Raw genomic sequence first — 27,779 nt, 5'->3', positions numbered from 1 at the left:
ATGGATCGAAATAACAGTTTTATGTATGGTTTTATTATTTATATTAGAGCTTTGGACATATTATAGCATTATTCTTCATTGAAACTTACCTCAAAGACAAAAATATCAACATATTTCTATGTTTCTTAAAATAATGTAAACCCTCTAGGTCGAAAAACTCGTCGGGCTTTATTTGCACTAATTATGGTGTATATAAACAATGCTACGTATGTTACAAGTAGACTTCCTCCTATAATTCGCGTATGACACGATTTCTAAATAATTCCTTGTGATTAACAATTGATTATTACATCACCAGATGGCGTAATGCAGTAATCGAGATTTTATGTCCTGTCGGAGAAAGGACGGTCTCCAGGCGGTCTGCGTGGGATGCGCCCTAGCCCCTACGAATGGCGGATCACGTGCACGGTCGAAAAAGTGTTATCATTGAACATTTCGATCCTCGTAATCCCTCAACACTGATACGGAATCAGGGGAGCCGGTCATTTAGTGGAAATAAAACCGACGAGTTTCAGATCTAGGACGCGCAAATTATTTTCCAGTTTTACGTTAGTAAAAGTAGAAAAAAAGCTATTTACAAGCAATCGAAAGGTGGAATCCAACCAACTACAACGCGTGAATGTATTGCTTCACCAAGACAATGCACCGTATCAACATCACCGTCGTCCATGAATTGGGTTTCGAATTGATTCCTTATCCCCCATATGATCCAGATCTGACCCCAGCGTTGCGATTTGAATTGCACCCCTTGCTTTAATTGAATGAATTGGGGGGGGGGTTCCATTCTGTTGTTGCATATCGCACGGATTCGATGACGAAACAATGAAGGTATTTTTTAACGAACGACGATAAATATATCAAATATTTATTATTATAGCAAAACATTTTAACTTGGGTCCCAACAGAAATATCATGTTAACTTGTGAATTCAGGATAATTTATTCTATTTATATTATATTCATCATTATATACGTATAATTTTCAAGAAGTGGCAACGTTGCAAATTCAAATAATTGTGCCCATGCCAGGATTCTCCACAACTAGATTCTAGTTTACGTTAACGCTTCTTAAATGTAACATGAAACATTACAATTTAAAAAGCTCATCGAACAGCCTCAAATCGAATTTAGATCCAGGATGCGTATATTAAAGGCCAAACATTTTATTACATTCTAGAAATAAAATTCAAAATGTTTATCGGCATCTTTCCGATAAACGTACATTATTTATTGTTATTGCTCCTATATATGGAAATATTAAATTAAATTTCGATTACAATATAAAATAATATACATCCCATTGTGTTTAAATCAACTAATAAAAATATTTCAACAACCTTTTTTAAATAAAACAGGTTATTTTTAGAAATCGGACAACCCTTGAAATATCACTGTTAAGGGCCTAAATGCGAGTTGTCAGCGCAGTCCAAAATGTCGCTCTCGTTGGCAATGTCGCAAAGGGCGCAAATGGGATTTTATAGTGGTAGCGAAATGTGCCGATTGAAACATTCGGCCGAAATCTAATTCCGACTGATTGTGATCGATGGCAAGAGGCGTCCCCGAAAATAAATTAGGGACTCTCCGGATAAAGAGTTTCATTTCTTGGGACACGCAGTACATTTCTCAGCCAAGAAAGAAATTGAAATGTTGATGTAACTGATTACACTTTCCATACACTGGGAAATAAAAGTAAAATTACCTACGTAAAATATTTTTGACAAGCAACTACTTTTTATGTCACAAACTGCATGCGTCGAGAGTTCTCAATTTTTGACAACAAAAACATATAATAACTAAACAGAGAATTAACAATATAATAAAACTGCGTATAATATGATTAAACTAATGGTGGGTGTCTTAATTAAATATATTTCTAGGACAAGTGCGAGACTAATTTTAAATCTCTTGAAATTACATGACTCTATGATATCAAAGGGACGAATACATTTTTATCGTGTAATTTAAATGTTCTATTCACAGAAATTTAAATAAATACGTAATTCAGCTTCGAGAGAATAATAACCTTCTGCAGCTCACATTCACGTCAAGTAACATTAACTGATAAACATGACTCATGCTGCCGGAGGCTGCAGAACAAATTACATTGTACCAAAAAAACGCATTGCAACCTGATTAGTTTTCGCAAAATCGATTCTCACGGCAGGTCTATATGCCGTAGTTACCATGAAAAGAAGTTAGTGAGTAACCCCTTCCGCGCAAAAACTCTCCTGAATTTCACCTGTCATTAGGGCATTACAGGTGTCAAAACAAGTGAATTGAAAGTGGCGCACCCCTCAGGAAAGATACCTGCTTCTTTCTGTTCTTAATTAAATTGTCTTGGGCAAAGTCGAAATAACAAAAAACTATTTGTGATAACTTATTCAGATTTGTGTAAACTGAGATATTTTTGAACAAAGTAAATGTATTTCTCAATTCAATATTCTTTCATTACTAAAAGTATTTCTCAATACGTGGGTATATTATAATGACCTACTTTTTATTGAAATATTATTTGCTGGTTAATCAAAATTAGATGTTTGACATGAAATTATGGTTCAAATTTATAGTTAAAACCTTACCTTATTAAAGAAAGTGCCTTTACTAACGTGTTATGTTTATGCCTGTTGTAACACCCCCGCACTAAAAAACAAGATATAAAATACCGCCCGCAATTTATTTCTAAATTTACATGGGGAACTAATCAAAGAATATATTCTCAATGATCCTATGTGTTTGTATGCAATAATTGTTAACAAAATCACGAAAACAATAGCAAACATTTAATGCCCACCACTCATATGCCAACGCGCGTACTCTTCTACAGCACTGCCGAATTGAACTGTCACCACCCAGCTGATCTGTTTCATGATTTCGCGGCTATATTCACTTACATTAAATTGAGCTGCCCACGTGGATGGATTATTTTCCCGAATGCCGATTGGTCTGAATTTAAAATAAACAATGTCTGGCGAATCAACGTTAAGCCGGTAAACGAATGTAACCGAAACTATATCGATCCAAACGATTACAATCGAGGGTGTCTTAATCCATTTGAAGTTAGTAAAACATTCCAAAGTTTATGGTTATTTTAGTATAAAAGATGGCTGACGAAAATTTACCTGCCGGATGGGAAAAACGATTAAGCCGTTCAACTGGTAATTAACAAATGAAACTACCTATATGACTAAATATTTACGGATATTTTGGGGTTTGAAATTTATTCGATTACACCCAACATTCAATAGTTTGGTCTTATTTTGATAATTATTGATTTGTTAGCATGTTTATCTTAATTACAAATTAAGTGTGAAACTAATATTCAAATATATGTTATATAGGCCAACATTATTACCTCAATATATATACCAAAGAATCTCAATGGGATGTACCAGATAAACCAGCAGAACCTGTCCAGTCTTCTGGCCCTGAACAAGTCCAGTGTTCCCATTTGTTAGTTAAACATAAAGATTCCAGACGACCGTCTTCTTGGAGGGAGGAAAATATTACTAGAACAAAAGAAGAGGCGCTAGAAATGGTAAAAGGTATATGGAACATATCCATAACTATATTTTATTTCTCTAAACTGTTAAACTTTTAGCATATCGGGAACAAATAGTTCAAGGCAAAGCTTCATTTGCAGAATTAGCTTCTAAATATTCAGATTGTTCTTCAGCCAAGAGAGGTGGTGACTTAGGACCTTTTGGCAAAGGCGCTATGCAAAAACCATTCGAAGAAGCGGCTTTTGGTTTAAAAGTTGGAGAATTATCAGATCCGATTTTTACAGATTCTGGAGTTCACATTATACTACGTACAGTGTAAAAATAAAATGAATATTTTAATAATGGTTGCTCTTCAATAGACTATAGTGATTGCTTCTTCAGATAGCTAACTGTTATGAGTTTCTGTAAAATTAACTGACCTATTTCTGGCATTCATGTTAACCACTGTTTTCTGTCTTGGAGCAACCATTAATACACTTTGTTGATTTGGCTTTTAAAAATATTCTTCCATATATTTTAAGGTAGTTAAGATGTAACAACAGTTTTATAAATTATTTTACATTGCTTGGCACTGCAAGTTTTCATAAAAACAATGATGCCATAACCTTTTCACAACAAATAATTCCATAGTGTGGCTGACTGTTATAGATGGAATAAGTTAATACTTTAAAATACATTTATTAAAATATCAAAACTGACTTATTTTTTCTTATATAAACCGCTAAAAGCAATAAGATAGTATTTTATGTTGACCCTCACTGTTGATAATAATTCACAAAATAGTCGGACAGACATTTTCCAATGTTTTTGTGTATTAAATTAATACTACTAATTTAAGCTGGTTGAATTAGTTCAGAAATTTTATTTCTTTTCTGTTGGCAATAACCTTTTAAAAGTGAATTTGACAGCCGAGAGCTGACAATCAAAAATGGAACGTGAAAACTTAACCCTACGGATATGTTGTTAAAAATGTGAATATCACCGTATTGGAGAGATAAATAATGAGAATTAATTAAATTTACCACTGTAACATTCGTTTTTACAGTACTATGGAGTTCTCCGATACGGTAAGTAATAATTACAGTATTTATTTATATGCTTGTCCGTGTGAGATAATGCGAAGCCTAATTTACTTTACATATTTTTATTTTTAGTGGGCTCTTTTACTTATATAATGCATTTTCATATACTCAAATACTTTTCCTAATTGTACTTAAAATTAAATGCTCAATTAAATATATGTCTATATATTTTTAATAACCTCATATTATTTGTTACCACTTTTACATTAGTTATCAGATCTATAATAATATAAAATATTTTATTCTAACAGCTAGGTTTAGAATTTCTGGACTTCAGTGGAGTTGATGAGTTTGAAAAAAACAGGGTATTAGCATCTTTACAACCATCACATTCAAATTCCAAATTTCCATGGATTATTGGTGATAAAAAAAAGATTGTAAAAGGTATTTTCTTTAAAAGAAAATTAACAGATAATAAAATATTATTATTTATAGATTCCAGATTTTTAAAACTCAAAAATAAACCATCAAAACAAACTGAATATGTTCAAGAAATGTCTTTACCTATATACAGTTCTGGTAATGGGTTATCTACCAGTAATCAAACAGGAAATAATCCTGTTGACAATCGATACTATGCTCCTGTTCCTGCATATCAAGCACAGGCAATTGCACATAAGATGCCAATGCCAATACATCAAAACTATGTAAATCCTTCAATCCCTAATGCAAATAACCCGAACATTGGCCCACAGGCTCTTTGTCCTAGATATATTGCTCCAAATTATCCCATTAAATCACCTGTTTATATTGCAGTACCTGCGGGAGCACCTATGATTGTTACATATTCAAATCATGTTACATATTCAAACAATAACAATAATGCATATTATCAAAACACTTCACCCCAATATGTACCACCTGAAACTAAAGTTGATCAGATTACATACTCTAATTATGTTGAATGTCCAAAAATAAATCATGATCCCCTTGATGGTACAGCAAATAATTTATCGGATCAAACTTCAACTGAACTAAGAGATGTAAGTGAATCAAGCCCATCCATAAATGCACCTGTCACGTCGACACCTGCAAAAAACGAATCTGTAGAGAACAAACCTAAAACAGCTAATGTTTGGGGTGGTGGAAAATCTTGGGCTAGTCTTTTTACTCCTAAAGAGGGCACAGTACACAATCACCAAGTAAATGGAATTACAAAAGCTACAACTGAGGCTGTGAATAAAGAAAATAATGAGGCTTTATGTCCCATTAAAAACCCAAAAAGAAACGATTTTGTTGATCCGGATTGTTACAGGATGGGAGGTAAATAAGACTAGTTTTAGAAATTTTTGTTGCTTAAATTTGCTTTTTTAGAATTTTTATCAAGTTATACATTAGACGGCCGAACTATTAGCCTGCAACCTAGAGGTTTAATAAATCAGAGCAATTACTGCTACATTAATTCAATTCTACAAGCACTAATTGCTTGTCCACCAATGTACAATTTATTAAGCGGCCTCTCCCAAAACATAACATCCAATGAAAAAAGAAAACCAACACCTGTCATTGATGGAATGTACGTGATAATTGATATCATAGAATTATTGTAATAAATCAGAAATTTTTCAGGTGCAAATTTGTGAATGAATTTAAACTTCTGCCAGCGAATATGCGGGTTAGCAACAGGAGATCCGATGGGGCCACGAAAAAAGATCAAAAGAAGGACCAAGGAATGCTTGTTAACACAGACATACCTTTTGAACCATCATGGATTTATAAAATGCTAAATGGTATACAAACAGACTTAATTGAAGGCCGTCAGGAGGATGCAGAAGAATTTTTGGGTTGTTTACTAAATAATTTAAATGATGAGATGTTAGAGGTATTAATAGTTAAGAAAAGTATATTAAAAAAACACTGAATTCTTTAATACAATTTTAGCTGATTAAGTTAGTAGAAAATGATGAAGATGACATTGAATATGAACATAATGTTATTGGAGGGGATGAAGAAAGCTGGCAGGTAAATTTGTAGAATTTGCAGAGATTTATTTAAAGACATCAATATTTTTTTATCCACTTAGACCATGGGAGCAAAAAATAAGGGAAGTATTTTGAGGAGGATGCTTTTTAAAAGAACGCCTATAACGGATATCTTTGGAGGATCTTTAAAATCAAGGATTCATAGGACCGGCGATCACAGTACTGAGAACACACAACCTTTCCTTACCTTGCAACTGAATATAGAAGTTAGTTGGTTGTAAGTTTTTTTTTCTAGTTATTAAGTTAATCAACTTGTAGAAAGTTAAAACCGTCCGTGAAGCTCTGGAAGCACTAACGTCGAAATATCAACTAGAAGGTTTAACTTCATCAAAGACCAATCAAGAGGTGGAGGCCTGGCAACAAGTTATGTTAGACGAATTACCAGTGGTTCTTGTATTGCATTTAAAATGTTTCGATTTCAAACTAGATGGATGTACAAAAATTATAAAAGCTCTGGAATTTCCAATTGATTTAAAAATAGATATGAGTGAGTATCATTTGGAATTAGATTACATGCTGTAATACTGCAACTTTTTACCCTTAGAATTGTTATCTTCGAAAACTACTAATGCCAAGGAGAAACAATATAAACTTTTTGCTGTTGTATATCACGATGGAAAGGAAGCAACCAAGGGTCATTATGTTACAGATGCTTTCCATGTGGGGTATAGCAGTTGGTTGAGATATGATGATGCTTCAGTGAAACAGGTAAGTTAAGGGGATTTTTGTCTCTACAAGTTTAAGTTATTATAATCATTATTTAGGTACAGGAAGAACAGGTTTTAAATCCACAAGGCACCAGGGTGCCATATTTGTTATTTTATCGCCGTAGTGATACAATTAGGAGCAGATAATTTTATATATTTGGCCTATTGTTTGTTAAGTTAATTACTATTAAGTGTCTTATTTTATTAATTAAATTTATATATAAATTTAAGTGTTGACTTTTATTTATAACATCATCTTAGTAGGTGTAGGGATGGAAACATTTTTATAGCGTACTTATCGGATCTGCATTTTAATCATAATTATATTAGTATTCCAATTTCTGTATGATTCCAGGGCAAAATTAATTCGTCTGAAATATATGTACGAGCTTTATGTAATTTAAAATAAAGAGAATAAAAAAATATTAGTTCGATACATCTCATACTGCTAATTTTAAAAGACATGACTAAGTACAAATATAAAGACAGTGACAATATAAAATGTTACATTTATCTATCGGAAAACACAGAATATAAAATAAAAAAGTAGCAAAAAGTCGGTTTTGAAAGTAAAGATTAATTTTTCCGCATCTACAGCATTCAATTTACGAAATTTGAAAGAATTCCGTAATTCAATAGATCGATTAAGTGTCAGAAATGCGGCTTGATTACCAGTGCTTGAAATTGTTTTGAAGGCGTTAAAAAATTGAAAAACTATCGAACATCGAAAATGCTTACTCTGATTTCTAGCAAATAACAATTTTTCCACAGTGATTTATAGTCGCGTCGAACATCTGACAATTTATAAAAACGGTTTCCAGAGGACATCGGTTGGGGATATTGGGACAGTCTTTTAAATTAAACAAATTCTATTTGAAATATCTTTTAATTGAGATCCCTCAATAAATAAAACTAATTAATAATATATATACATATATATATATATTGAATTTCTTTAAAAATTTGCAATGATAACGAAAGGAATGATGTTACTCAATGTAACCATATATGACTCTTAAAATTATTATTAGTATTGCAAAAAAAGTGATTCAAAACAATTTACAAATAAAATATTTTTGTCAGCTATCATGACTCTCAGTGGAGTAAATCTGAGCATTTCTTCTCTTAAATTTCTTTGGGGAAGGGTTTCCATTGTTTACTTCTGGTTTTGTTACTTCTTCATTTTCTCTAACTTCTCCATCTAAAGACCGTTTAGGAGACAATTTTATAGGTATGGATTTTTCAATTTTTAAACCATCACTTTCTGCAGTATTTATCATATTCACATTGTTTATCTCATGTTTGGGTTCGGGCAATTTCAACTCCTTAATTTTTTCTTGTAGAGATATATCTGATTCCACTTTCGATTCACTGGCAGAATCTGATGAATCTGAAGGATCAGTTATAAATGTGCTATCTAAAAAGCTAGAATCCAGGCTTAAACTTAAGCCATTACTTTCAGAAACAAGTCTTAGAGGATCATCTACTCCGATTAAATTACACAGTTCAACTGTTTGGGGATTTAATTTAGCAGGTGGTTGTTTAGAATTAGTTTTACTTGTGTTATTGTAACCAAGAGCTGTAGGTTTAAAGTTGTTTGGTACTTTAAGAGATTCGCCTAGTTTTTGAAATATTAAAGTCTTCTCATCTTCAGTTGGAGTAAAATCATATCTAAAAAATATAAAAATAAAATACACCTATATTTTTACCTATTTTACACTTACCTTTCTAAATTACCTGGACCTGGCATATATGTTATAGCATTTTTAATATTTATTAAATGATTTGTTAAACTTAAAATTGTTAGCCATTCTAAATCATAATTAATCTGAATTTTCTCATTCTCATTGTGATCAATATTAACAATTTGCAAAAAATGTCTTCTAGGCAAACACTTATCCAAAGACAGAAATTTGGTGATTGTATTATCATCATGTGGCACTAATGCTGCAAATTTACAGTGCAAATGAGCAGAAAACCAAAATTGTGGTTTAAGATAGTGAAGAAGATCCTGACATGGTTTGCTTCCAAGTTTATCTGACTCTATATCATCTCTGTAATACATAGTAATTTAATAAAAATAGTATTTATCACTTAACTTAATACGAGTTACTTAAAAAAAGGTTTTCTCTTTAATAATTGTTCCATATTTCCATAATTATAAACTCCTGCCGGCCAATCATGAGACAAAAATATATCTATTGGTTGAGACATTTGCTTTAAACGGAATACATCTAAATTTCTAATATGATAAACACTTCTTATAGTACTGTCAGTATACGGTGTTTTTTCAAACCTCCCTTTTAAATAATCATTAGCTTTATATATTCCAGAAAGTCCACCAATTCTTATACCTGAAATATTCATAAACAACATGCAATAAAATATAAACTACAATATATTACTTACCAGCAATATTAATAACACCAGCATAACCTAAATAAAAAATATTAGGAGCAACCCATCCACCATAAGGTAATTCTTGTAAATAATTTGAAGCTTCGTGATTCCCACCAATGAAAATTGTCAGTACAGGAGCTATCTTTTCTCCATTATAGTATCTTTAAAAATATATAAATTATATGCTTACAATTCTTAACAATAATTGTTTTAATATTACTTGTAAAAACTACAAATGCGACGATACTTTGGTGGCACAGCCATACAACACAGATCATCTTCATTCCTGGTGGACTGGAAGTCACCACAACATATAAGTAAATCGATTTTTATATCTTCATTTTGTTCAATTTCTTGTATTGTGCAATAAATTCGTTCTAATTCACCATGAGCACATCCTTCTACGGCTATCTTCATTTTTTTTTTTAATATTTCAAAATAATATAGTAACCAAAACAATATAAACACCAACACAATATTTTAGGTTATATGTAGCGTTGGGAATTATCGACTGAAAATAGTCGATAGTCGCAAAACTGTCGAGCGTAAAGAAATAGTCAACGGAAAATGGTAATTACTATTTCAGTCAAAGGCACGGACCTCCAGGGGTGTGCAACTGCAATGGTAAGTAGTGGGGCAAAGTATCGTTTAGTCCAATCATTGGCGGCGGTGAGGAAGTCAATCATTGTAAGGAAAATACTTTGTTTTGATTGGTCTGCCATTTCGCCTAATTATTTTGTGACGGTCACATTTATTGGCCAATAGTATTTAAATAAAAATCAAATTTAAATTTTAAAATTAATTTATTAAAATAAAATCCTATACAAATATACTTAATTGTAAATAATATAAATATATACAAACAAAAAGCAAAAAAAAAAACAATTACGAACTCTATTCTAGGCAATATTAAAATATCTATAATTCTTCTATAACGCCTTCCCATATATGTTTAGTGCCATCAATTTTACCCTAATACCTGTTCGTGAAGGAAGGATAATTCTACATTTTTCATTAAAATGTCTATAACAAACACCATGACGTTGATATATTTGCATTGTGGTTTATCCAGGTAACTTACTACCATTTACTTGATCAACCCATTTTAGGAAAGGTGTGAAATCATTATTTGGAAAACGATGTCTAATTTCCGTAGTAGAATTTTACCCCGGTACACTACATCTTTCACTACTCTCACGCATTGTCATTAATTTTTATATTATTACTCCATAATAATTAATGTAAAACAGAAAATATGCACAACGTAAAACGAAAATTTCGTGATCTAAACAAAAACCATAACCTACAAACAACAAACTTAACAATGGACGCCCATAGAAAATGCTGATTTCACACAATTTGATCGACCAATCACATTTCATGTTAGTGGCGGCACCAGGAATTTAAACTAGCCAATCACAATTTGCGATCGCAGAGCTACAGTTGATTGAACTAAACAAAACATTTCCCCAAGGTCGCCTATACCGTGAAATTTCTATTTTTTCCATGCGGACCTCTTAGAGTATGTAGTAGGAGTTGAATATTACAGGAAAACGCAAGGATCATGAGGGCGAACCTTCGGTAATAAATCGAAATGTAATCGTACGATATTATTAGATACGTGTCCATTCCTAATATGTAAAAAAATTTCATCGGTCTGAAAAAAAAATACATTTTATTTTTGTATTTTAATTACAATATATTATAAAGCATTTTTTTGATCAATTAATCTAACACTCAAGTTTCAGTCACCAATATTACAAGTATCATTCTTTGAATTACATTTCTTAAATAAAAATAGGTTAATGTAATAAATTCAAAACAAATTAGCATTCCTAAACTTAGAGAATATAACAGAAATTTTAATTTTTAATTTAAAACGCTAGTGGTAATATTTGGGGCTTACGAACCAGCAAAATTGTAAACCAAAGTTCTAAGTTAATGCGGCAACATTGCAACGTGCTGTCGTCATAAATTTTGATGATGTGCATTGGATGCTTTATTGGAGAGTTAGACCATAGTTCAATTTTAAAAAATATTTATTATAGATATAATATTTATTACGGATCTTTAAAAATTATTATATAAATAAATTACTTCAGTCAAGTGTTGCTCACTTATCATGTTCATAAACACACATAATATATATTTCAAATGTTTCAGATTAATGATTAGTGATGTGTATATAAAATCATATACAATGAAATTTTTCGTTGCCGTTTATTTTATATTTTACTTATTTCAGGTAAGTAAAGTGTTTAATGTATTGTAATTTTTATTACACATTATATATATTAAAAATAATTATTATAAGTCTATGCAAATTTTATTTGTATATGCGTCATCGAAATTTGTGACGTCAAAACGTCGCAATGTTGCCGCTGAGTTTTAATTCAGTTTCGTTTTGTCATACAACAAAATTCTAATCTAAATAAAATAATTAAATAAAAACACTGTTATAAAATATAATTTATTTTAACATTATAGTATATCTGAGGTACATAGAAACAAATTTTGAATAGACTATATAATATATTTTAATTATTCGATTATTGTTTTCATCTGCGTAATACCATATTGAATCCTAACATGCTTTCGACATGCGTGTCTTTCAAAAGAACGCTAATAAAGCTCCAAGAGGAATTTAAAACTTGAATTGTGTTTTCATGGGTTGAATGTTAACGATAATATTATTTTGGCAAATGGTAACAGTTATATAACTTATTCAGGCATTATTATCTTCTCATTTTATTTAAATTATAATATATTCTGTGCTTTATTACATTTCACCTTAGGAATAAAAATATTTAGGTTTGTATCGCAGAAGATGAAGTCGTAGTGAAGACGGCAAAGGGACTTATTAAAGGCTTTTCACAACAAACTAGAAATGGAGTGACGTACAGTTCGTTTTTAGGCATACGATATGCTCAAAGCCCTACAGATTATTTAAGATTCCAAGTAAGTATTTAAATTGATATACTTTTATGAATGGTAATATTGGAAATGTATTAATGTGGAGTGGTGGAGTGTTGAAGTTTGTCTGAAGAGTGGTGATTCGTACATTTCTGTCCTCCGTAACTGTTGTACCCCAGAGTTAATTTTCTAGAATAGTTATTTTGATAAAATGGATAAGCAAGCTTCTCAATCAAGATGGCCTCGGAAGAATTTCACCAACATACTGAGTTCTAGAATGTTTTCCAAGAAATTACAGTCTATCATTGATACCCCTTCAAAATGACGATGCCAATACTAACTTATAGAAAGAAAAGAAAAAACATTTTCAAGACAGCTATGAATCCATAATGCTGTTATTTTGGCGGAAAGTAACTTATGTAGTGTTGAAGTTAATGTCAATAGAATAAAATGACATATTATATATGGTCTATTCAAAATAACAACGAACTCACGTCACCAAGATGTCAAATGTATTGCCTATTGCAATATGTAAATTTGTTTGTCAATAAGAGAATATTTTCCTTCCCATTTTATTCTAGTTAAAAACAAACAGATTGCGTCTATAATCAGTTACTTCGACTAGGAATGGAATTCTTGTATTGATTTTTACAACTTACGAATATTACATTATTTAGATTAAAACGTTTTGCTGTCATAAATTTAGATGTCGCGGGTTCACTATTTTATTGCACGGACTATTGCAATCTATCTTGCATATTTATGACTAGTGAAATCACAAAAGGCTACACATAAGCACTCCCAGCATACTCACAAGAATTTGAATTTGCGACGTTGCTAGTTTTTGAAAATTATACGTATATTTGAAGAATATACTATATACCTTAGTTCACTAATTAACCTAAATTCTCTTAAAAGTCAAGGTACAAATTTGTGGTACCATATTCATCTTCTATAATATAATAAGTGTAGTAAGAAGAAACCTTTTATAAACCAATTAAATTTTAAAAGCAAAAAGGAAAATAAAACTGCATCGACTCTGAATTTTAGTTCAGTTTGGCTTTGACATACAACAAAATTTTAATCTAAATAAAATAATTGAACAAAATCGGTATCAAATATAATTTACATATGTATATTAATACAGCCACAATAGTTTATAGGTCAGAGTTATAACTTCCTATCACTCACTATTACTTTCCAAGAATTTTGCATACGTCTAACAACTGGACGACTTGCACTGGCTCAATAGTTTGCGTGTTCAAACAAATCAGAAGTATTATTTCTCTTTTTAACTAGAAGAAAATGAGAAGGAAAATATTGTCTGATTCTAAAACGAATTTACAAATTGCGGCAGGCAATACATTAAACATCTTGATGACGTATGTACAAAAAAACTTTGAATAGGCAGTATTATGGTAATATGAAGAATTGTTATAAAAACCGGAAACTAATTATCGACAGAATTGTTAAAAGATAAAACAGATATATTGATTATATGTATATCAATTCAATAAATGCTCTCATCTCTCATGGTCATATATAATAAATTATAAGAAATTGTTATTACTTTAGACGCCTCAACCAATAAATCCTTGGGATGGAGTTTTCGATGCAACAAAAGAGAAGGGCATGTGCTTCCAAGTTGATCAAGATAACGATCTTGAAACCGAAGATTGCCTCTTATTGAACTTATTTACACCAGTTGTAAGTATACGCTTTTAAGTAGTATACGTCTTCAAAATATTTTTTAATATATTTTTTAAATATTTTTACAACATATAACGATGGACTATATTGCTGAAGAAGGACTGGACTATTGAAGTTGGACTGGAGGAAGGCGTACTGATCGCAAAGTCCATGATCATTACAAATTAAATTTTAAAAAAAGAATCTTAATTACAATATTATATCTGAAGTTCTGATTTTTTTGATTGATTGCATGAACTCCCAATTTCTGAATTGCTTATTGTAATGCAGGATCTGAGGAATAACTCTAGTGCGAAGTTACCGGTTATGTTTTTCATACATGGTGGCGGGTTTATAGAAGGAACAGGAATATTGGAATGGGGAGTGGGACCTATATTTTTCATGGAATATGACGTCATTATGATAGCGATAAACTATAGATTAGGTCCATTTGGTAAGAATAATCTATAAAAATAAAAATTAATGTTGAACAAAGCCATGTACATCTTGATCTAATAATCAATTTAATTTCGGTTAATTCAATGAATTTAAAATAAAACAGCTACTGCGTCAGTTATGAGATATGAAGAACTTCGAAAAAAAGCTTTTATTTAACTTCCGAAAAGAAAACAAAACTTGGAAAAGTGGCGACTTGTTTAACGACGAATCAAAACGACACTGAATCTTTAAATCTATTTAAACATAAACCAAACCCCTACCTTTATTCAGTCTTAACAGAAAAACAAGGCCTTGTTCCTTTAAATACACTGTCTTCCACAATAACCAGGTTGTGTAAGCTATGTAAAAAGTTTCCAGTGATAAATAAGATAGTTTTATAAGCAAGCACACATAATTTTGTCTGTGCAGATTTGAGACAAATGCATGTCTAAAATCGTCACACTCATGGCACAGTATCGTCTATACAACCAAACACTTTTCTATTATATCTTTCTCTTTAACATATATAGCTAGTATTTAATAAAAACATTTTAAAACTATTAAAAAAGCCATTTGTAACCACTAAAGTAGAGACAATATATTTACAATTTATTAAATATTTAGGCTTTTTATCTACTGGAGATAATGTAATACCCGGAAATCTTGGAATGAAGGACCAAATATTCGCATTAAAATGGGTACAAGAGAATATTGAATATTTTGGTGGGGACCCGACAAAAGTAACCATTTTTGGCCAAAGCGCTGGGAGCGCATCCGTATCTTATCTTTTATTAAGTCCCTTAGCAACAGGTAATACAATGCCCTTCCTTCAAAAATAATATAATATATTTCTTTTCACTGAAGGTTTATTTCGAGCTGCCATTCTGGAAAGCGGCTCTGCTTTAAGTCCTTGGGGTTACCAAAGAAACCATGTTGAGATAGCATATAAAACCGCTGCTATTTTAAATGAAGCATTCAATGAAACTAATACAAATAGTACGGAATTACTATCATTTTTAAAAACAGTTCCAGCACGAGATCTTGATGCTGCATCATTTCAAATCACCCAACGACTGGTACGTATAAAGTAATTCTTGTATTTTAATATGTAATAAAAAACAAAAACTGTCGGATACATCGTAATCGTTCCGAATAAGATAATCGTTTTATGCCATAACATAGAGGCAATCATGGTGAGACATAGAGAACTAATATTTAATCTTGCTTTAGGAGTACCCGGGGAATATGCAGATATCAAAAGGATGCTTCTACACACCATCAATTGAACCAGTCCATGATGACGCTTTCTTAACATCCTATCAGTATGAAAGTTTTGAGCAAGGCTTATTCAATAAAGTACCGGTTTTAATAGGTTTAAACGCGGAAGAAAGCATGTTCATGTTATCAGGTATATCAGCCACGCACCAAGGGCATTTTATGGAGCGTCAGTCCGCTTTTGGTGGCCCTACATTATGAACATAAACTTTTTATATATAAACATATATTTTTATTTTTAGATACCTTCCCAACTACGCTAAGCGGTTACGACAGTAACAACAGCTATCTGGCTAAGCGGTTACGACAGTAACAACAGCTATCTGGTACCTTTCGATATGCATATACAAAACGAAACAATTTTGAATATTGTGGGCCATTCAATCAAGGAATTTTATTCTCCTAATTCCGATTTTGATAATTTGTCCGGTGTACAAGTGCGTGATGTTTGTTGTTAAAAACTAAAATATCATATAAAAAATCGCCATATTTTAGTACCATTCTAATCAGGATTTTGATAAATCCATTATAAAACAAGGAGAACTCCAAGCACCATACACGCCCGTATACTTTTATGAATTTACTTACAGTGGTAAAATGGGCAACAACATAAATCATCTAGAAGGTAAGCCAGAATTATATTAAGAACATTTCAAGTATTAACATAATTCTTGAAGGATCTGGTAAAGTCACTCACGGTGAAGAGCAAAATTACATATTCAGTAGATGGTACAGTAACGAAGTACCTGATAACACTGATTTAAGTAATTTCCCCCAGACCGATATAAACGTTCATTCTAGATTTATGACACTCTTCACCAATTTCGCGAAACATTTGTAAGTATTATATAATATGCTGTATCGTATTTACAAATATCCTTTGTAATTGCAGAAATCCAACGCCAAAAGAAGATCCGATACTGGAAAATGTGATTTGGCCAACTGTTCGGTCAGATAACTTCGTTTATTTAGATATCGGAGAAAATTTAGTTGTAAAAAATGGATATCCGAAATCTGATATGTATATATTTTGGAATGAATTATACAAAAACTATGGATCTAGACCTTTTGATTCATTCTAAAACAAAACGCCGTAATAAAAAAAATACTATAAAACTTGTATATTCTATAATAAACTATATATATCTTCCGATATCACTGGCATATCAATTTGTATTCTCTGTAAAAATGTAAAATATAACTTTACGTAGCCATACTATTCTTAATCATAACCAAAAGTAATACAAAACACTGCTTTTAAAATTATAAAACTACGTTCAATAATGTTTTACTCACTTTCCGTTTTAATATCGTTTAAAATCTAAGAAACGCTATATTTTATTTTATAAACTTAAAAAAACCATCACCAGCTAGATTCGATCCTGGTAAGTTATTGTCAACGAGCTAAACTTTTAACCCGCAAGGCTACGCGCTGGATTAATTTATATATTTTGTCATCGGTCTGACAGCTATACCGGATCGCTTGATTTGGGTTTTTTCGTATTATTAGAATACATTTATTTTTAACGCATATTACACATCTCTAGGTGCCCTCGTTTTCTTCAAAACGTATATATATATATATATATATATATATATATATATATAAATATTATAATAAAGTATGTGTATATATATATACACATACTTATATATATATATGTATATATATATATATATATATATATATATATATATATATATATATATATATACATATATATAGATATAGATATATGTATAGATAACATAAATTAAAATTGTACTGAGCATATCTAATGTAAGGTATAAAAAAAATCTATTATATCATGGAACTATATTATCAAAATATTTTAGGCATACGCAATTACTGCTTTATAAATATCAAATGCACTTTATTGCATAACAATATTCAAGCATATACGAAACAAACATTTATTTTCCAGCATCTTCCTTAAGACCAACAGTTCTATTCACCACAATCTAAAATAATAAAAATATAAAACTAATTTATCCATCATAAAAATTCAAACTCAATTGCATACCTTAGATTTATTAGTGTCTGGGTCTATAGAAAAGAAACCTATCCTTTCGAACTGAAATCTATCTAAGACAGATGCTTTGTTTAGGGATTTATCGGCGTAACTTTCAAGAATTTCCAAAGAGTTGGGATTACAGTCAGTTAAGAAGCCACCTGGTACTTTACTAGTATCCTCTGGATTCTCATGATTGAATCTAAAAGTATTTCAAATATAAATAATAAAATAAAAGATAAAATTGATGCAAAAAGTTAGAACCTAATTAATGTCTACTTACAATGGGGAATATAATCGTACTTCAATTTTTATTGGATCAGAAACCCAGTGAATGAAGGCTTTAGGCTTAGAAGGTGTTTTATCGACCTCGGTGCATTTACAGACAATCTCTACGATGACTGAATTATTTTTCTTGATATCGACAACTTCTAGAATATATCCTGCATGTCTTAAACCCACTGGTTGGGTTTTTGTTAATCTTCGATAATTTTTGTCGCCAACCTGAATAAACAATTATTAAAAAAAAATCGATCATATTCGCATATATTTATGGAGTTTACCTCCATAAAATCATTCTTCTCTATATAAATGACTTTATTAAAAATTACTGTATGATTGCCAAGTTCTGGATTATTAGGGAAATTCGGAACAGAGATTTCTATTGGTCCTTGATGTGGGTAATTTTCTATAGTAACTTTTAAAGGTTCTAACACGACCATTCTCCTGAAATAAAAATATGAAAATAGAACAATATATAAAATCAAGAGTACATATACACATAAAATAGATAATATACCTTGGAGCTGCGATATTTAAATAATCTCTAACAAATGATTCTAACATAGACGGATCAACTGTACTTTGAGATCCAGTTACACCTAGTTGAGCGCAAAAATTATTGATAGCTTCTGGAGGGTATCCCCTTCTTCTTAATGCGGTCAAGGTAAATAACCTTGGATCATCCCAATCTATAATTATAAACATCTTTTTATATTACCCTGACCAGTGATCATTAAACATAGAAATAAATGTACAATTCCTCAAGTATATTAAATTCCAGGAATACCTTTAACAATTCCTTCTGAAATTAACTTTGCTATTTTCCTCTTGGAAACAACAGTGTAACTGACATTTAATCTCCCATATTCCCACTGTACCGGGCAATAGATATCCAATGCATTACATAACCAGTAATAACTTGATCGTCTAAAAAATGAGAATGGTTACTTTAGTTGCATTAAATACAAAATAATATTACCTAGACTGAAATTCTTTGGTACATAATGAATGAGTAATATGTTCAATGCTATCACAAAGGCAATGTGTATAGTCATAAGTAGGGTATATACACCATTTATCACCAGTACGATGGTGAGGAATAAAACGAACTCTATATGCCACAGGATCCATCTTACCTTCTTCCAGGGTAATCTTCATGCGTAGTGTTGCAGCTCCTTCATCAATTTTGCCATTCTTCATGTCCTGTAAATAACCATAATTAATACAAATTACGCCTAAATATGATAGTAAATATACTTTAAATAATTGCAAACTTTCACTAATTGGCCGATCTCTCCAGGGAGATGGTACAGGATTAAAACCTTTCATTTCATCTGCAGATTGATGACAAACATATGCTAAACCTTTATTTATCAACAAAATCGCCCATTCATATAACTGATCAAAATAATCTGATGAGTGAGTTATTTTATATGGTTTATAACCTGTAACAGTAATGCTATTTTAGGTATCATATTAGAGTAAAATATAACATTTACCCAGCCATGTAACAATATCATTGATTCCCTTAAAGAACTTTTCCTCTTCTTTTTCGGGATTTGTATCATCATATCTCAAAAAGCAAATACCATTATTGGCAGCTGCATATCCAAAATTAATGTTAATTGCTTTAGCATGACCTATATGTAAGATACCATTTGGTTCAGGTGGAAATCTTGTTCTTACCTTACAAATAAAATACCCATTAAGAGATTAATTATTTAAAAATACAAACATCATAAAATTAAATGAACAGCAACAGATTTTAATTGTATAAATATATTAATTACCATCCCTCCTGTTATTTTTAAGTGCTCTTTCAGTAGTTTTTCTGTATTTTCTGTCATTACATATCCATCTGTTTTATAATTTTCTCCAGGAACATGAAAATTAACTTTTTTCATCACATCTAATATTGTCAAAGGCTGAACAACTAAATTGCCTAGAACACAGAAAATGTAATAATATACATAACACTAATAGTTATTCACCTTTTTCTTTGTTTTGTTTGGAAGTATCCTTTTCCTCCTTTTTGGATGCTTTTGGACCCTTTTTATCTGTTTTAGAAATTGGAGCCAAATCTGCTTCTGTTTTTGGGCCCAAAATATCTAAGATTTGTATATCAATCTCACTTTTTATGGCTTTGCCATCTAAAATTATAGTAAGAATAATGTTTAAATATAAATTAATTTAAAATCAGTAACCTGCCCATTTGAGTTCTTCTCTAACTTTTTGCATTAGAGGTCCTGCATTATATCTGTATCTTTTTTCAACCAATTCATCTTTGACAGCATTAAGATGTTTTTCCACACATTTTTCAACTTGCTCTGGTGTTATAACAACACCAACACCACAATAAACTTCCAATCCTTGATTATTGACATTACTTATATTGGACAATACAAATTCTATAGCCTTATCAATACGCAAAGTATTATCCAATTTCTTGGAAACTACATATTTAATCAACAAAGGTAAATGGTGGCTAATTTGAGGTTTTATTTTGGTTGCTAAGTGATATAAAAGAATTCCTGCACCATTTGACAAATTAACTCCACGGATCTAAAATAGACTTTATTAAAGACTAAATTAAAAAAATGCCTCAAAACCTACCTCATTCAAAATAAATTTTAATGTCCTAGTGACACTATCATTCTTTAATGTTTCTTTTGCTTTCTGTTCACTCAATCCTAAACCAATAAAAGCATTTATAAGTTCTTGATTTTGCTCCATTTTATAAACAGTTGCATGTATAACCGTCCCAAACTCTAGATTTATAATATATGGAACAGAATTTTTTCTATATATATGGAAATCTGCACCTTTTATCTCTGCCTATATATCACCATAGAAAAAATAATCGCCTATAATAAACATATGAAATTAGCAACTGTATGTCATCAGTTTTTGCATCAGTCATCAGGCCACGTGGGTTTATTAGCTAATTATTAATATAGTCTGATATAAAATAAAATAAATATTCACTTATAATATTAAAAATGTAAAACTGTATTAGCTATGTAATAAATAATGATTAACTTTTCAAATGACTCACGATTATAAATAATCGATAAATATCATATTATTCATATCATTATATATCATTTATCGTAACACTATTCGAAGTTAATTGGATTATTTGAAGTATACGAGTTGGATTTGTACATAGCCTAATTGCGATAGCAACGTTTATTATTACCCAAAAGTAGATAATTGAAAAAAACAAATAATAACTAAAATAAAATAAACTTTATTTCCAAGGTTTGCTTCAATCCTAGCTTCTATTATCGAAATATGTTTCTTATGAACAGTACTAAAAATATTTGATATCCTAAAAATTAGAGATACAGAATAATTATCGATGGACGTTATTTCTTGTCGATATTTTTTCCCCTTATACTTTTTAGGCTAATTTTTGACTATTTTTATTTTTTTAAAAATATTGAAAACACTATATGGATATTTTTCAGATAACGATATATATATATATATATATATATATATATATATATATATATATATATATATCAAATTGGGACTTAATTTTAAATGTTTATGAAAAATATAACTCTAAGAAATGTGGAAATAATATTTATTTTTTAGGCTAATATTTAACTATTTTTATTTTTCCTTAAAAATATCGATATTTTTTGACCAACGTATCTTTGTATAATGTATAATAATAAACCAATGTATATTTATATAATGTTATATAATTCTCCAAAGAATAGCCCCAATGAAATCGACACTAAAAGAATGAAGACACTAAAATAAATAGCTTTTGACAGACTTGACTGTGTTGGCAACAGTTGGCAATTGACGGCAACACTAGTGGGGTTAATGTAACGATTGTAACTACGGAATTATTGCATAACAACATATTTTATTAACATTATAAAGCAAAATGATCAAATCCGGTTACCTTAGGACCATTAGTCAAGTTGTAAGCAACCAACTAAATGTAGCGGTTTCAGGAACTGTGTTACCAAAAAAACAAGTTGTACAAGTCCCTTTTCAAGGTAGTACTGTTTTAACTCTAAGTAGAGCTCTCCCCAATGCTAATTTCTCTGTATCTTCAGGTCCTGCTGTTACTTCTCAAGTCAGGTATATTATATAAAAACTAATTTATATTGATATTAGTTTATACAATTTTAACTATAGTATTAATAGAGTAATAGATTAAATTAACAGTACTTCAATTAAATTTATTATTAAAGCAAATTTTTTATTAAAATTATAATAATTCATTTAGAGACATTACAAGATTAAAAAGACTGTATTTTATCTGACTTTTCAATATTTTAGGTGGGCTCACACTGATATTCAAGTTCCAGATTGGACATCATATCGTCGAGATGCTGTAAAAGATCCAGAAGTTCGTAGTTCTGATTCTGAAGATAGCAGGAAAAATTTCACTTATTTGCTTGCTGGGGGATTGGGTGCAAGCTCTGCTTATGCTGCTAAATCTGTAGTTACACATTTTGTTAGTTCAATGAGTGCATCTGCAGATGTACTTGCTTTGGCAAAAATTGAAATAAAATTATCCGATATCCCTGAGGGAAAATCTGTAACCTTCAAATGGAGAGGTAAAATTATTAATACTTATTGTAACATAGATTATGAGTATCTGTAACAGAGCTAGATTTTCACAAATCAATGTATCAAATGATAGATAAAAATTGAAATAAAGAAAAACATCATATATTCTTTTGATTAATTATACTTTCTATAATGTTGTATAATTTTATTTTTTAGGTAAACCCTTATTTATTCGCCATAGAACTGAACAGGAAATTGCCGCTGAACAAGCTGTAGCTGTCGCATCACTAAGAGATCCCCAGCATGACAATGATAGAGTACAGAATCCAAAATTCTTAGTAGTACTTGGAGTTTGCACACATTTAGGATGTGTCCCAATTGCAAATGCAGGCGACTTTGGTGGATATTATTGTCCCTGCCATGGTTCCCATTATGATGCCTCTGGTAGAATTCGCAAAGGCCCTGCTCCATTAAATTTAGAAGTGCCTGAGTACACATACCCATCTGAAGGTTTATTGGTAGTTGGTTAATTTTTATGTAACTACTGATACAAAGTATAAATAAATATGAGAAATGTATCTGTTAAAATGTATTAACATCTAGAATTTCCATAATCTTTAATTTATTTCTGGATTAACTGTAAAATATACTATAAGGAAACAAAAATAATATTTGTTTTAAATGTAACATTAGTTTTTTATTTAGTTTATTATTTTTTATCTAATACTAAATGTAAATGTATCTTTCTAATATCTCAATACCTCTGATTGTATGTATGTTTTCCTGGTCTAAAACACACAATTCTAATTTCTTTGTTTTTTTGTTGCTACACAAAGATGGCAAAATCATAAATCTCTCAGAATTAATTCTGTTACTGCTTTCTTGAATTGCAATTTTCAAATGAACAAGACTTTCTTAGAGCAAAACCTAGTCTGATTTAAACCAATGTGTGACTTTTAATACTGTAATTGTATAACGGATTAATAATTTCCTTACACTTCATCACTGAATTGCTGTTGAAACTATCAATAATAATTGTTCAAGAGCTGTACATCATTAAAAGTAAAATAAAAACCGACATCTGAATCTAAGCCTAGATCCCATTTAATAGAATGTTTATTGATCTCTATAGTGACGTTAAAACGTATTTGGAAAGTGACACAGAATATATTAAACGTATATTTTACAAAATTCTGTTAAATATCCTAAAATTATTAAGTTAATTTTTAGTAAAACATATCAAGACATAAAATTAACGCCTGATTAGATATTTACCATGCTTCTAATTGAATTTTTAAAATGTCTATATATAAGATAATTGCCTGTCTTGATTGTCGCAACAATCATTATTCTGAATAATACCTTGGTATAGGGTAACTATTGTATTTTTTTCTGACATAATTACTACTTTAAATATTATTTCAATTTTCATATCAAGTGAAACTGTTATTGAAGCAAGCTAGCCTATTTTATATTTTTAATAATATGAATAACCTTAATTAAGTAAAAACAGAATGTAGGATACAAAAACGTATTAGATACGTACATGTTTACCATTTATTTTAATATACTATACAGACACAATAGACATTGAAGGCAGTCTGTCATAGTGTTAGCTGATTGTTGAGTCCGAGAAACGTTATTAACGTTTGACCCGGATAACAAAAAAAAACATGAGCTATGAGAAATATTTTAATTTTATGTACCATAAATATATATTTCTATATAGACATTATTGCTGAACTGTAAAAGAAAAAATTTAATAATAAAAAAATTGCTGCAGTTTTTAGCGACTTCCCATCTGAAATATTATTTTTCCACCGGCCCTTAATATAGATTCTAAACTACGCTTCTTGGCATTAAGCGTACATATTCGCTTGACATAAGTGGTTAATGATGATTGTTTTTTATTTTTCACACAAATAAATCAAAAATATTCATTTCTGGGAACTCTGGTTGCCTCATGAGTAAGCCACCATGTTGCCTTGACCACTGTGGTGCCACTATTGGAAATCTTTGACCTAAAACACCAAATAAAGTTCAAAAGGTAAAATAAAAATAAGCAGAGAAATTATTACAATAGTTTAGAATTATGGGGTTTGTTTACATTAAAATAGTACTGGATAGTCCGTATTTTCGACACTGTCCTATATCGGTTGTTTTAAATTAATAAAGAGTTTTTTGGGCCATTTTATATGTTTCAAGCTTTATATCGGTTAACTGTATGGTACCACCAAACAATTTTTTTTTCTTGATACGCTTTTAGCGATTTTTTTAATGGGTTTTTTAGCGATTTATTTGAGTAGAATGCAAAATGATTTTAAAAAATGAAGATGTCAGACATTCCCGTGGAATCACACCTGCGGGTATTTTAATTTTTCTCGTTACGCAAACAGAAATAAATCAATTTGGAAAAATACCACATCATTGTTTTATATCTGAAAATCACACCATAAAATCCTATTATTATATATTTACTCTATTTCTTAGTAATGTTTATGAACAAAAATATGCATATGTTATCTTAATCATAAGCTATGACCCCTACAGAGATTCCTAACTTTTTCAACATATAATGTTATTATTGTAGTGATAATGAAAGTATATATACCTCGAACTAGCGTACAAAAGTTAATTTGTAATCATGGCAAAACTATTAGTAGTAAGTATATTTTACAATGTAGATTTAAGATGCATGTATTTTTAAAAGAGCGATTTTTCCTAATTTATATTAATTTAAATTGTATACACATTAGAGGCATTAGTCCATCAGCCTTGTTAACAAGGGAGTCGCGTAGTTCGAATCTCGCGTTGGACCGGACATTTCTGTAATCAACCGGTAAAAATTTGAGTAGAATGTCCAGTCTGCGACTAGATAAAAAATAAATACTACCGATATTTTTGTAAGATAAGATGGTAAAATGACAGAAATCATGTATGAATCGATGCTTTTTAAACACCACCAATTATTTTATCAATACATTAGTGAGATTATAGCATTGTGTTTGTAAATTATAACAACTATCTATAATATATCTAATGCCCAATATTTGACAAGAGCTTAGGGAATCTTTGGAATTGTGCGGTTTATATCTAGATACGGATTTCTTCTCACCATAATATTATTAAATAATTTTATTTCTCAAAATGTCATCAACCTACAAGCATTGTGCAATTAAATATATGAGATAATTAAATATATATGAAAAAATATTATCTTATGACTTTTAGTAAGTTGTTTGTAAGTTCTGGTATATTACATAATTTTGTCATGCAAGATATGTATAATTAATGTTCTATCTCTGACATAATATGCTTTCTATTGCAGATTATAGCACTCGCGTTCTTTATCGTTTTGGCATATGGTGACTTGGGTGGAGGTAATGTAACACATATGAATTAAAAAGAGTATTAATTATATTATTATCACAATAATAATAAAGGCCAAGGCGGTGGATTTGGTCCTAGAGGACAAAATGGTGATTTGGGAGGCGGTCATGGAGGCTACGGTGGACCACAAGGTCAAAGAGGACATCAAGGTAGTAGAGGAGTTGGCTATGGAGGACAAGGTGGTTTTGGGGGTAACCATCAATGATGCAAATTTGAACTTCAATTAATCAATTTCATTATTTTTATTTTAGGTAATCACGGGAACCAAGGAGGAGGATACAAAACTCATGGATACTAAATAAAATTGTCAACATTTTTCAAACAAATAAATATGTTAATTATCTGATTATTTGATGTAGTTCATCATTTATATATCCTAGTTAAAATAGCGCCAAAAATTATAATTATAAAATATATTATTACTCAAATTCAATTATATCTCTTAATTCAAACTTAGAGGCTATCTCAGAAGATCTCTGGTCTTACACAGCATGGTCATTATAATTAGGAATAATTACAACCATGTCCCAATATTCGAACTTACAGGGGTAGTATTGAAGTCTGTCATGTTGCCTTGGCTACTGGGACTACCAAGCCACTTATTAACATTAAGTAAATAAACACTATCAAGTAATAAATATTATTTATTAAATTATAGAATTGATGTCATTATTTACTGTACATTAAACATAATTTATTTTACATATTCTGAAAATATATGTATTATAAATGATATTGAGAGACACATATTTATGACTGTTTTTATCATATATACTTTCTATGTAATTATCACAGCAAATAGGTGCATAATATGGAAGTATGTACCAGGATATTTCATTTAACTTTAATCATTTATATTGCTTTATATATGAGTACTACTTTCTTTATGTACTGGAACATGCTTTACATGTGATGTGTAAATGTCATACCCTAATGAGACTAGATTATCAAACAATACTCTATATTTTGTAGATAATACATAAAAATTCAGAAATTGACAAGGTGGCCAAATCATCCATTCGGCAACATAGAGTCTCCAAGCTTTATCTTTAACTTCCTCTATGAATTCATCCCTTGTTGATCCTTCAAGTAGCGCTATTGTGCCAAAAAATGTAGAAATACATAATGGTGACCCAATAAATTGATCCACAACAATCTTTTTCAACACAATTCTTATTGTATATCCCGGCAGACTTCTATCCAAAAATTTGTACCAATAATGGCACACTACACCAACAGTAGTGCCGGACAAAGCCATATCTCTACTTCTTTGTTTATTCCAACAAGGTATCTGTTGTGTTAAAATTTCATAATTCTGTTCCAAAACATCTCCAACACCGGATAAACATAATGATATCCCTACATTTGTATAAAGCAAATACCTGTCACTAAACATTTTAGTTAATAAATTATTCAGTTTTGCAATAAAATTGCTTCTAAAACCTTGTCGTAGCTGCAAGGACATTTTTTGTTAACTTTAAATTATTTAAAATATCATTATAACTACAGGTTAGAATTACATCATAATTACATGTACAGAAATTACATGTTACATCAGATAAAGTCACCAA

The 27,779-nt window shown here is 30.4% G+C and overlaps 8 protein-coding genes and 2 long non-coding RNA genes across 18 annotated transcripts in view; 5 read left to right on the top strand and 5 right to left on the bottom strand.

Annotated features, from left to right (window-relative positions):
- The window catches only part of Evi5 (Ecotropic viral integration site 5), a 131,299-nt gene extending 128,435 nt beyond the window's left edge, over positions 1-2,864 (bottom strand). The window contains exon 1 of one of the 3 annotated variants that reach the window (XM_076408414.1): positions 2,579-2,864. The gene's annotated coding sequence lies outside the window, so the exon portion shown is untranslated. The remainder of the gene's footprint in view (positions 1-2,578) is intronic. The other 2 variants (XM_076408417.1, XM_076408416.1) reach the window with 2 other exon arrangements.
- A 132-nt stretch (positions 2,865-2,996) lies between these two features.
- Positions 2,997-4,193, top strand: LOC143198905 (putative peptidyl-prolyl cis-trans isomerase dodo). Its single transcript, XM_076408527.1, has 3 exons — positions 2,997-3,154; positions 3,338-3,541; positions 3,598-4,193. Exons 1-3 carry the CDS (start codon positions 3,100-3,102, stop codon positions 3,816-3,818), a joined length of 480 nt encoding a protein of 159 aa, XP_076264642.1. The 5' UTR covers positions 2,997-3,099; the 3' UTR covers positions 3,819-4,193.
- Positions 4,194-4,355: 162 nt separating this feature from the next.
- LOC143198854 (ubiquitin carboxyl-terminal hydrolase 10) lies at positions 4,356-7,500 on the top strand. Its single transcript, XM_076408426.1, has 10 exons — positions 4,356-4,566; positions 4,833-4,965; positions 5,017-5,844; positions 5,896-6,097; positions 6,151-6,403; positions 6,463-6,543; positions 6,605-6,769; positions 6,822-7,050; positions 7,108-7,271; positions 7,328-7,500. The coding sequence occupies exons 1-10, from the start codon at positions 4,549-4,551 to the stop codon at positions 7,415-7,417; spliced, it is 2,163 nt and encodes a 720-aa protein (XP_076264541.1). The 5' UTR covers positions 4,356-4,548; the 3' UTR covers positions 7,418-7,500.
- A 642-nt stretch (positions 7,501-8,142) lies between these two features.
- Positions 8,143-10,284, bottom strand: ldbr (lariat debranching enzyme). Its single transcript, XM_076408475.1, has 5 exons — positions 9,891-10,284; positions 9,680-9,831; positions 9,384-9,624; positions 8,995-9,324; positions 8,143-8,941 (listed from the first exon to the last, which is right to left on the bottom strand). The coding sequence occupies exons 1-5, from the start codon at positions 10,085-10,087 to the stop codon at positions 8,350-8,352; spliced, it is 1,512 nt and encodes a 503-aa protein (XP_076264590.1). The 5' UTR covers positions 10,088-10,284; the 3' UTR covers positions 8,143-8,349.
- Positions 10,285-10,454: 170 nt separating this feature from the next.
- On the bottom strand, positions 10,455-10,888 carry LOC143198909 (uncharacterized). Its single transcript, XR_013006313.1, has 2 exons — positions 10,752-10,888; positions 10,455-10,693 (listed from the first exon to the last, which is right to left on the bottom strand). It is a non-coding gene; the product is annotated as an uncharacterized LOC143198909 (long non-coding RNA).
- On the top strand, positions 10,601-17,263 carry LOC143198861 (esterase FE4). 3 transcript variants are annotated; one of them, XM_076408434.1, is made up of 13 exons: positions 10,601-10,742; positions 11,834-11,915; positions 12,482-12,628; positions 14,159-14,290; positions 14,564-14,726; positions 15,335-15,520; positions 15,575-15,786; positions 15,941-16,118; positions 16,228-16,278; positions 16,313-16,422; positions 16,481-16,610; positions 16,663-16,822; positions 16,878-17,263. In XM_076408434.1, the coding sequence occupies exons 1-13, from the start codon at positions 10,690-10,692 to the stop codon at positions 17,065-17,067; spliced, it is 1,794 nt and encodes a 597-aa protein (XP_076264549.1). In that variant the 5' UTR covers positions 10,601-10,689; the 3' UTR covers positions 17,068-17,263. The 3 variants fall into 3 exon arrangements, with proteins under 3 accessions (XP_076264549.1, XP_076264550.1, XP_076264551.1); XM_076408435.1 differs by having other exon boundaries at positions 16,262-16,422; XM_076408436.1 differs by lacking the exons at positions 10,601-10,742; positions 11,834-11,915 and adding an exon at positions 12,269-12,375.
- Positions 17,264-17,786: 523 nt separating this feature from the next.
- GlnRS (Glutaminyl-tRNA synthetase) lies at positions 17,787-21,454 on the bottom strand. Of its 3 annotated transcripts, none has more exons than XM_076408424.1 (14): positions 21,335-21,454; positions 20,893-21,143; positions 20,484-20,841; positions 20,271-20,429; positions 20,070-20,221; positions 19,779-19,965; positions 19,537-19,724; positions 19,259-19,482; positions 19,067-19,206; positions 18,797-18,968; positions 18,561-18,723; positions 18,281-18,501; positions 18,010-18,199; positions 17,787-17,947 (listed from the first exon to the last, which is right to left on the bottom strand). In XM_076408424.1, exons 2-14 carry the CDS (start codon positions 21,010-21,012, stop codon positions 17,900-17,902), a joined length of 2,322 nt encoding a protein of 773 aa, XP_076264539.1. In that variant the 5' UTR covers positions 21,013-21,143; positions 21,335-21,454; the 3' UTR covers positions 17,787-17,899. The 3 variants fall into 3 exon arrangements, with proteins under 3 accessions (XP_076264539.1, XP_076264538.1, XP_076264536.1); XM_076408423.1 differs by having other exon boundaries at positions 21,265-21,397; XM_076408421.1 differs by having other exon boundaries at positions 20,893-21,399.
- Positions 21,455-22,089: 635 nt separating this feature from the next.
- On the top strand, positions 22,090-23,505 carry LOC143198894 (cytochrome b-c1 complex subunit Rieske, mitochondrial). 2 transcript variants are annotated; one of them, XM_076408510.1, is made up of 4 exons: positions 22,090-22,298; positions 22,359-22,383; positions 22,585-22,865; positions 23,035-23,505. In XM_076408510.1, the coding sequence occupies exons 1-4, from the start codon at positions 22,184-22,186 to the stop codon at positions 23,346-23,348; spliced, it is 735 nt and encodes a 244-aa protein (XP_076264625.1). In that variant the 5' UTR covers positions 22,090-22,183; the 3' UTR covers positions 23,349-23,505. The 2 variants fall into 2 exon arrangements, with proteins under 2 accessions (XP_076264625.1, XP_076264624.1); XM_076408509.1 differs by having other exon boundaries at positions 22,090-22,383.
- A 1,871-nt stretch (positions 23,506-25,376) lies between these two features.
- On the top strand, positions 25,377-26,557 carry LOC143198907 (uncharacterized). 2 transcript variants are annotated; one of them, XR_013006310.1, is made up of 4 exons: positions 25,377-25,480; positions 26,147-26,198; positions 26,262-26,399; positions 26,460-26,557. It is a non-coding gene; the product is annotated as an uncharacterized LOC143198907 (long non-coding RNA). The 2 variants fall into 2 exon arrangements; XR_013006311.1 differs by lacking the exon at positions 25,377-25,480 and adding an exon at positions 25,534-25,657.
- Positions 26,558-26,832: 275 nt separating this feature from the next.
- Positions 26,833-27,753, bottom strand: LOC143198899 (mpv17-like protein 2). The gene has a single exon (XM_076408519.1). It carries the CDS (start codon positions 27,671-27,673, stop codon positions 27,071-27,073), a length of 603 nt encoding a protein of 200 aa, XP_076264634.1. The 5' UTR covers positions 27,674-27,753; the 3' UTR covers positions 26,833-27,070.
- Between the last annotated feature and the right edge of the window lie 26 nt (positions 27,754-27,779).

This window comes from Rhynchophorus ferrugineus, unplaced genomic scaffold, assembly GCF_030347505.1.
Source record: "Rhynchophorus ferrugineus isolate W39M unplaced genomic scaffold, kcgeb_rfMv2 rfM6, whole genome shotgun sequence".
NCBI lineage: Eukaryota > Metazoa > Arthropoda > Insecta > Coleoptera > Curculionidae > Rhynchophorus > Rhynchophorus ferrugineus.
The sequence above is the reverse complement of the archived record's forward strand: the minus strand, read 5'-3'. Positions and strand labels throughout refer to the sequence as shown.

What these genes read in the sequence shown, in the direction of transcription:
- LOC143198854 (XM_076408426.1), top strand. An exon ending in ACACCTGTCATTGATGGAAT is followed by an intron (nt 6,098 to 6,150) that starts GTACGTGATAAT and finishes GAAATTTTTCAG; the next exon opens with GTGCAAATTTGTGAATGAAT. An exon ending in CCTTGCAACTGAATATAGAA is followed by an intron (nt 6,770 to 6,821) that starts GTTAGTTGGTTG and finishes ATCAACTTGTAG; the next exon opens with AAAGTTAAAACCGTCCGTGA.
- LOC143198905 (XM_076408527.1), top strand. Translation starts at nt 3,100, where the DNA reads ATGGCTGACGAAAATTTACCTGCCGGATGGGAAAAACGATTAAGCCGT. An exon ending in ACGATTAAGCCGTTCAACTG is followed by an intron (nt 3,155 to 3,337) that starts GTAATTAACAAA and finishes TATGTTATATAG; the next exon opens with GCCAACATTATTACCTCAAT. An exon ending in GGCGCTAGAAATGGTAAAAG is followed by an intron (nt 3,542 to 3,597) that starts GTATATGGAACA and finishes TTAAACTTTTAG; the next exon opens with CATATCGGGAACAAATAGTT.
- GlnRS (XM_076408424.1), bottom strand. Translation starts at nt 21,012, where the DNA reads ATGGAGCAAAATCAAGAACTTATAAATGCTTTTATTGGTTTAGGATTG. An exon ending in TAAAAATAACAGGAGGGATG is followed by an intron (nt 19,966 to 20,069) that starts GTAATTAATATA and finishes TTTATTTGTAAG; the next exon opens with GTAAGAACAAGATTTCCACC. An exon ending in TTCAGAAGGAATTGTTAAAG is followed by an intron (nt 18,969 to 19,066) that starts GTATTCCTGGAA and finishes TTATAATTATAG; the next exon opens with ATTGGGATGATCCAAGGTTA.
- LOC143198899 (XM_076408519.1), bottom strand. Translation starts at nt 27,673, where the DNA reads ATGTCCTTGCAGCTACGACAAGGTTTTAGAAGCAATTTTATTGCAAAA.
- LOC143198894 (XM_076408509.1), top strand. Translation starts at nt 22,184, where the DNA reads ATGATCAAATCCGGTTACCTTAGGACCATTAGTCAAGTTGTAAGCAAC. An exon ending in GCTGTTACTTCTCAAGTCAG is followed by an intron (nt 22,384 to 22,584) that starts GTATATTATATA and finishes TCAATATTTTAG; the next exon opens with GTGGGCTCACACTGATATTC. An exon ending in TGTAACCTTCAAATGGAGAG is followed by an intron (nt 22,866 to 23,034) that starts GTAAAATTATTA and finishes TTTATTTTTTAG; the next exon opens with GTAAACCCTTATTTATTCGC.
- LOC143198861 (XM_076408435.1), top strand. Translation starts at nt 10,690, where the DNA reads ATGTCTATAACAAACACCATGACGTTGATATATTTGCATTGTGGTTTA. An exon ending in CTATAGATTAGGTCCATTTG is followed by an intron (nt 14,727 to 15,334) that starts GTAAGAATAATC and finishes TTAAATATTTAG; the next exon opens with GCTTTTTATCTACTGGAGAT. An exon ending in ACCAATTTCGCGAAACATTT is followed by an intron (nt 16,823 to 16,877) that starts GTAAGTATTATA and finishes TTGTAATTGCAG; the next exon opens with AAATCCAACGCCAAAAGAAG.
- ldbr (XM_076408475.1), bottom strand. Translation starts at nt 10,087, where the DNA reads ATGAAGATAGCCGTAGAAGGATGTGCTCATGGTGAATTAGAACGAATT. An exon ending in CGCATTTGTAGTTTTTACAA is followed by an intron (nt 9,832 to 9,890) that starts GTAATATTAAAA and finishes ATATTTTTAAAG; the next exon opens with ATACTATAATGGAGAAAAGA. An exon ending in TGGTGTTATTAATATTGCTG is followed by an intron (nt 9,625 to 9,679) that starts GTAAGTAATATA and finishes TGAATATTTCAG; the next exon opens with GTATAAGAATTGGTGGACTT.